General features: G+C 31.6%; 1 protein-coding gene across 1 annotated transcript; it reads left to right on the top strand.

The window, feature by feature from the left end:
• The first annotated feature begins 624 nt into the window (after nucleotides 1-624).
• On the top strand, nucleotides 625-3825 carry LOC105137359 (exocyst complex component SEC15A-like). Its single transcript, XM_011043085.1, has 2 exons — nucleotides 625-887; nucleotides 1337-3825. Exon 2 carries the CDS (start codon nucleotides 1352-1354, stop codon nucleotides 3719-3721), a length of 2370 nt encoding a protein of 789 aa, XP_011041387.1. The 5' UTR covers nucleotides 625-887; nucleotides 1337-1351; the 3' UTR covers nucleotides 3722-3825.
• The last annotated feature ends 3622 nt before the right edge of the window (nucleotides 3826-7447 follow it).

The following is a 7447-nucleotide window of genomic DNA, read 5'->3' as shown; positions in this document are numbered from 1 at the left end:
AAATGATAAATTCTTTTAGGATAAAAATTAAAAATTAAAAATTATTTGATTATCAGACGAGGACATGATAGAAACAATATTAAAAAAATATAATTATTATGGTTTTAATTTTACATATTTTCAATTTTTTATCCTCTAAAAAATATTTAAAATCAAAATATTTTAGATTGTTCATAACTATCAATAATTATTTCTTCAATCACTCTTAAAAAAAAAAGCAAGCATAAAAAAAGAAAAGTTATTTCTTCAATCACTCTTAAAAAAAAAAAGCAAGCATAAAAAAAAAATCATGATAAAAATATTTACACTTAAACTCAATAATTATTTTTATGTCTCTCTCATAGTTATCTCTTCTCTAGTTTCTATCATTTTTTTTCTATGAAGTAAATATTTTAAGTACTCTAAAAATTATTTTTTAAAAATTTAAAGAATTAGGATTGGTCTGGGTATTCAAATTTGAAAGATCCCAAAATATTTCTCAGATTATTTACGTTCCCATAATTACGTCCTTGATAAAACTCAAATCAACATTATACGGCCACGTCACCAATTCAATAATTAAGCCAATCAAAAAGAAGGTGCATGAGAGTAATAATGTACACCAAAACAAACTATCACACCCTATTTAGTGGAAGAATCAAAACAAACCAGGGAGTGGAAATATCAATTCCCTAAGGAACAAGGACAGATGGCGAAAGAAACGAGACAAGACATAATTTTCTCATACGAATTGTAACTAACAATAAAAGTACTTTAAAAATTTCATTGAAAACAACAGTTTCAGCTCAAGGAGTGAAGAATCCAAGGAAAACCCATTTCGTTTCTTGTATAACATTGCAGAAAGAGAGCAATTTTGACCCGAAAGGAAGGTCTCTCTGTAACTCTTTGTAAGTATCAAGTTTTGAAATTTTTTTGATTTTGTATCTGGGTTTTCGTTTTTGCTATCTGGGTCTTTTTTATTTGTTTGTTTTGATCAGATTTTTGTATCTGGTTGATTAGTTGTGAATTTAGCTAAATTCGAAATGTTTTTTTTTTCTTCGTTGTGTTTATGAATTGAAGAAATCTGTGTTAGTGGGTTTATTTGGTTATAGTTTATTAATCATAGATTGGTTTTACAATTCTTTAGATGTTTTGCATGGTGTGCTGTCTTTGAATATTTATTTCCGTTTGAATCTTTATACAAGAATGTTCATTGAAGGAAGCGTTTGGATAATTAGCATAAATTTTGTTAGATATGATTTATTGTAGTTTTTTTTTCTTGTTTGTCTAAGATGGTTGATAAGGACCTTTGTGGATGTCTTTTTTAAGTTTGTGTTTTTTGTTTTGATTGTTTCAGGGTTTAATAAAAGCAATGGATGCGAAACCTAAGAGGAGAACTTTTGTAGAGAATGGGGATGGAGGAGAGGACTTAGTGCTTGCGACTTTGATTGGAAATGGGGAGGATTTGGGTCCAATTGTCAGGCATGCATTTGAAATGGGGCGGCCTGAATCGCTGTTTCATCAGCTCAAGTCTGTTGTGAGGAAGAAGGAAGTTGAAATTGAGGAGCTGTGCAAAAGCCATTACGAGGAATTCATTCTTGCAGTTGATGAACTTCGTGGTGTATTGGTTGATGCTGAAGAGTTAAAAAGTGAGCTTGCAAGTGAGAATTTTCGATTGCAAGAAGTTGGGAGTGGTCTTTTGATCAAACTTGAGGAACTCCTTGAATCTTATTCGATTAAGAAGAATGTGGCTGAAGCTATTAAAATGTCAAAGGTATGCATTCAAGTTCTGGAACTCTGTGTCAAGTGTAACAACCATATGTTGGAAAGCCAGTTTTACCCAGCATTGAAAACAGTGGATCTGATTGAGAGGACTTATTTGCACAACATTCCTCTGAAGGCACTTAAAATGGCCATAGAGAAGACAATTCCAGTAATAAAATTGCATATCGAGAAGAAAGTTACTAGTCAGTTTAATGAATGGCTAGTTCAAATAAGGAGTTCTGCTAAAAATATTGGACAAACAGCAATAGGTCATACTTCATCAGCCCGTCAAAGAGATGAGGAAATGCTGGAACGTCAGAGAAAAGCTGAGGAACAGAACATTCCAGGGTTAGGAGATTTTGTATATACTCTGGACATTACGGAAACTGATGAAGATTCTGTTGTGAAGTTTGATCTTACTCCTGTTTTTCGGGTTTATCATATTCATGCTTGCCTTGGAATCCAAGAGCAGTTCCGTGAATACTACTATAAGAATAGGTTATTGCAACTCAATTCAGATTTGCAAATCTCTACCACTCAACCATTTGTTGAATATTATCAAACATATTTGGCTCAAATTGCTGGTTACTTCATAGTGGAGGATCGGGTTTTAAGAACTGCTAGGGATCTTTTGTCAGCAAATCATGTTGAGACAATGTGGGAAGTGGCTGTGGCTAAAATGACATCTGTTCTGGAGGAACAGTTTTCCCATATGGATTCTGCAACTCATCTCCTGCTGGTGAAGGATTATGTCACTCTTCTTGGAGCAACTCTTAGACAATATGGGTATGAAGTTGGTCAAATTCTTGAGGTTCTTGATAGTAGTCGAGATAAGTATCATGAGCTTCTTTTGGGAGAATGTCGGGAGCAAATTGTTAATGCTCTTGGAAATGACACCTATGAGCAGATGGTAATGAAAAAGGATATTGATTATGAGAATAATGTCCTCTCATTTCATCTTCAGACCTCCGATATAATGCCTGCTTTCCCATATATTGCACCATTCTCCTCCATGGTACCTGATACTTGCCGCATCGTTAGATCTTTCATCAAAGGTTCTGTTGATTACTTGTCATATGGGGTGCATACTAATATTTATGACGTTGTGAGAAAATATTTGGACAAGCTCTTGATTGATGTGTTAAATGAAGTTATACTTGGCACAATCCATGGTGGTGCAGTTGGTGTGTCTCAAGCCATGCAGATTGCTGCAAACATATCTGTTCTTGAGAGAGCTTGTGATTTTTTTCTTCGACATGCAGCCCAACTATGCGGAATCCCGATCCGATCAGTTGAGAGGCCTCAAGCTAGTTTGACTGCCAAGGTGGTCCTCAAAACTTCGAGGGATGAAGCTTATATTGCTCTGCTGGATCTGGTGAACAAGAAGTTGGATGGATTGATGGCACTTACTGAAAATATCAATTGGACCTCAGAGGAAACGCCACAAAATGGGAATGACTATATTAATGAGGTGGTTATTTACCTGGACACCATTTTGTCAACAGCACAACAAATTCTGCCCTTGGATGCCCTACACAAAGTTGGTAGTGGTGCCCTTGAGCACATTTCCAATTCCATTGTTGGGGCATTTCTTAGTGATAGTGTAAAGAGGTTCAATGCTAATGCAGTCCTATCTCTCAACATCGATTTGAAGTTGTTAGAGGATTTTGCTGATGACAGATTTCATAGCACTGGGCTGAGTGAAATACACAGGGAAGGTAGCTTTAGAGGCTGCTTGATAGAAGCACGACAGTTGATTAACCTTTTGTCAAGTAGCCAGCCAGAGAACTTCATGAATCCTGTGATTAGGCAGAAAAACTATGATGCTTTGGATTATAAGAAGGTGGCCAGCATCTGTGAGAAATTCAAGGATTCCCCTGATGGAATCTTTGGTAGCCTTTCAACCAGAAATACGAAGCAAAGTGCACGGAAGAACTCAATGGACATGCTGAAGAAAAGATTGAAGGACTTCAATTGAGAAGGCTTCAGGATTTGTCTGCATTAGAAGTAGCTTCTCCATGTTAATTTTCTAGGCTTTCTCCTTCGAATTACACGTTCTCTTCTTTCTTCTTTTTTTTCCCCTCTTTTCTTCTCCTTCGAATTACACGTTCTCTTCTTTGTTCTTTTTTTTCCCCTCTTTTCTTTTTTTTTTCTCATTGTTGTGATTTAGAATGAAATGGATTCTTTAATTTTGTACTGATTAAATTCTTATAATAAAGCTTCTATATTTACCTTTGACCTTGTAAGCGAGGATGTCTATACTTGTTAACACAATGTTGCATCTATGTCTTATTTATATTATTTCCTTGTTGAAACAAAAATGGAACAAAATAGAGTCAATTGTTTTGAGAAGCACCAGAGCGTTCTGCATTTGCAATTCCACATTCTGAGTACTTTAGGTTTGCCCTCTTACCCTGCGATGTGTTGCATTTGCTTGGCTCTTCATCAATTAATCAGAGATCTCTACGTAAGTATTTCCAGATTATATCTATGGTACGAGTTTCTTGTATGTCATTCTAGCCCTTCATTACATTTTGTTTTTACTCCTATCGCTGTATTTTGTTGAAGAATTGCTGGATTTGCTGTTTCTTAGGTAGAAAGCATAAGAAACAATGCATGAGTGGTTTGCATGCTAACGGAGCCTGCAAAAAATCTTCTGAAGAACATGTGTTCTGTTGGTGCCGCAGCTGCCCATACTTCAACATGGATCTTCTCAGGGCCTTTACGATACCTGAACGCATAACTGAAAGATCTTCTGCTCACCACTTTTTCTCTGTTTCTTATTGAATGCATACTCATTTTATTCTAGCGCAGACAGTGCCTGATCCATAGTTATCAGAGGAATCCCTCAGAGTTTGCAATCCAGATAGCTCTGTAATAATAACAGGCAACATCATTTTTATGTCCTAAAACTTCGTTTATAAACTACGAAAACTATGAAAAACTGACACAAAAATCTTGATTCATAAAAATTTTGATCTTAGTTAAAATTAATTCAATGTTCTTCCTATGATCTTGCTGTTAAAAAGTTTAGTATCTTTCTCGAAAAAAAAAAAGACGAAGAAAGAGATCTTCATATTTTTTTATTTTTTATTTTTGCAACAAAAGTAAATAATTAAAAAAATGGAGTTTCAGGACAACAACAATCATAAATGTGACGCAACCCTTCCCTCAGCTTTTCATATGTATTGAAGCGACAAATATTCTAAAAAAGCCATAAATGTGACTGCTTATCAACCTAGTAACGCACCAATTACGAGACAACATGTGGAATTAAATTCTCAAGCATATGATGAGATAATCTGAGGAAGTCAGATGCTATCGCTAGGCAATAATACCTCAAAATTCGTACAAATATGAATACAGACATTGATATTAATCAATATATGGGATCCACCTCACCTATAACTAGCCCCTTTAGTCTCCACTACAGTAGCCTGCCCACATTTCCATTTTCTTCGTTGGATTCCTGACAGGGAAGTGGATCAGAAATGAGGTTTCAGGACACCGACAAATCTCATTAAGCTCAGAAGCAGGAGGTGGTGAAGATCAAGGAAGATGACAAGGGAGGAAGAAAACTTAGGCATGGAAGCAACTCTCTTCATACTTCGAAATTAATTATTTACTTCGCAACAAACGTAAATAATTGTTTCAATTTTAATAACATCTATTTTATCATTTTTATTTGAAAATAAAGTTTGTTTGATGACTATACTATGAGAATAAACATAATCAAATATGAAAGTAAAATTCCGATAAATCATAATCTAATTTTTTTTATATTTTATATTTTGATTATTTATGTATTTAATAATATATATAATTCAAAATTATTGAAAAATAATCTAAAAAAATAAAACATTGAATCTTGTATACTAATGTTATAAAACTAAAATAGCTTTTCTTACCCAAAATAATATTATATTGTAATATTTATAAATTATTTTTTAATGAATTTCATTGTTAAAAAGATTTCTTATATAATACAAATATATAAAAAATATAACGTGAATAAAAGATTTATTTAAAACTCTATCAATTTTAATATAATAATATTAAAATTAAAAAAAAATTATTATAAAGAATTCATTGTGATTATATGCAAAACATGTATTAAGAATATACATATATAAAAATTTTGTGCTATCATTTAACTAATTTTTTTAATATTAATAAAATTTATTAAAATATATGAATCATTTAATCTAATCTAAAACAATCAAAGATAACATATTAGAATTACCAAGATTTGTTTTTTTAAAATAATATCACTTAAATAATTCTCTCTTTTTTTTTTTATGTCCATTAAAGATATTATAATCCTTTTTTCAACATATGAACAACTTTCCTCTCTCTTTTTTTTTTCTTTACCTTTTATTCTTATAGGTTATAAATTTACTACATCCTCGAACATTGTTTATGTGCTAGAATGAGAACTATGCTAGTTCGGAAAATAAATTTGTCCAAAAAAACTTAATAGATTCCTTGCTTTGTTTGTTGGTAATAGGAATGAGAAAGATTGAGACATAGGTAGTTTCTTTTCTTATGAATAGATGTCTTGCTTTGTTGTTTTGTAATATATATGGGAAAGATTCGACATAAGTGTTGTTTAAGGATGTGTGACCGTTTACTAGGGTGTAGGATAAGGATTCCAATTGTATACGCCATTATATTAAACAGGGATACTTGTAAAATTGAGGGTGTATTATGATATTATCATGACTCGAGGATGCAACTTTGAGGATGCTTTGTTTACTCGAATTAATATATTTCTTTTGATTTTTTATTATAAAAATATATATTTTTTATTTTTTTAACTTTGAATTAATTTTTTTATATTATTTCAAAGTATTTTCAAATAAAAATTACTTTAAAAAATAACTATTGAAACAATATCAAATAGTGTAATACAACAACAATCAACTATATCGAAGTTTCAAAGGAAAATGCGACAAAGTTTGAAGTTATTAGTCTAGGAAACTCAAAACTCCTATCATGATTTACACATTTATATTTCTACCACAAAGCTAAGGACAAATCTGTGCTTATCTATCTATTCTTTAGAGAAATAAATTGTATTTGGAATCTTAAAGGACCAACTCATTGGTGAGTTAAAGATAATGTTTAATTTTGTATTTTAAAAATACTTTTAAAAAAATTATTATTTTTTAATTATTTTTAGGTGATTTTATATCATTTTGAAGTGTTGATATTAAAAAAAATTAAAAATAAAAAAATTTATTTTAATATATTTATAAATAAAAAATAATTTAAAAAATAATTTTTACTATATAAATAATCTGATCAAAATCCAAAAAACAATTCAGCATTACTTTTATATCGATTTAACTGACCCGCTTATGCACGAAATTCGTTGATGAACTTTGGTCTATGAAGGAGGAAAGCCTCAAAGTCCTTGCATTAATTTATTTTTTTCCTTTGAGAGACGTCTAATCTGATCTTCACCTAATAATTTCAACTGTCTGGCTAAGTTTTGAAATACAACCGTAAGAATTGCCTAAGAGGATGATGAATAATAGCACAATATTTTTCTTTCTTTTTAAAATTGTCTTGGCATACTTGGAACATAATTCTAGAGATGTTAATCTAGAAAACAAACGGCACAGGTGTTCAAGGTACACATTTACAAAATCAAACACATAAGAACATATATATATATATATATATATATATATATATGTTC

The sequence above is a fragment of the Populus euphratica genome, unplaced genomic scaffold, assembly GCF_000495115.2.
Source record: "Populus euphratica unplaced genomic scaffold, PopEup_1.0 scaffold66.1, whole genome shotgun sequence".
Classification (NCBI taxonomy): Eukaryota; Viridiplantae; Streptophyta; class Magnoliopsida; order Malpighiales; family Salicaceae; genus Populus; species Populus euphratica.
Note: the sequence above shows the minus strand (reverse complement) of the source record. Positions and strands in the feature narration are given on the sequence as shown.

Bases quoted from the DNA above. Each gene is read 5' to 3' on its own strand.
- LOC105137359 (XM_011043085.1), top strand. From the start codon at position 1,352: ATGGATGCGAAACCTAAGAGGAGAACTTTTGTAGAGAATGGGGATGGA.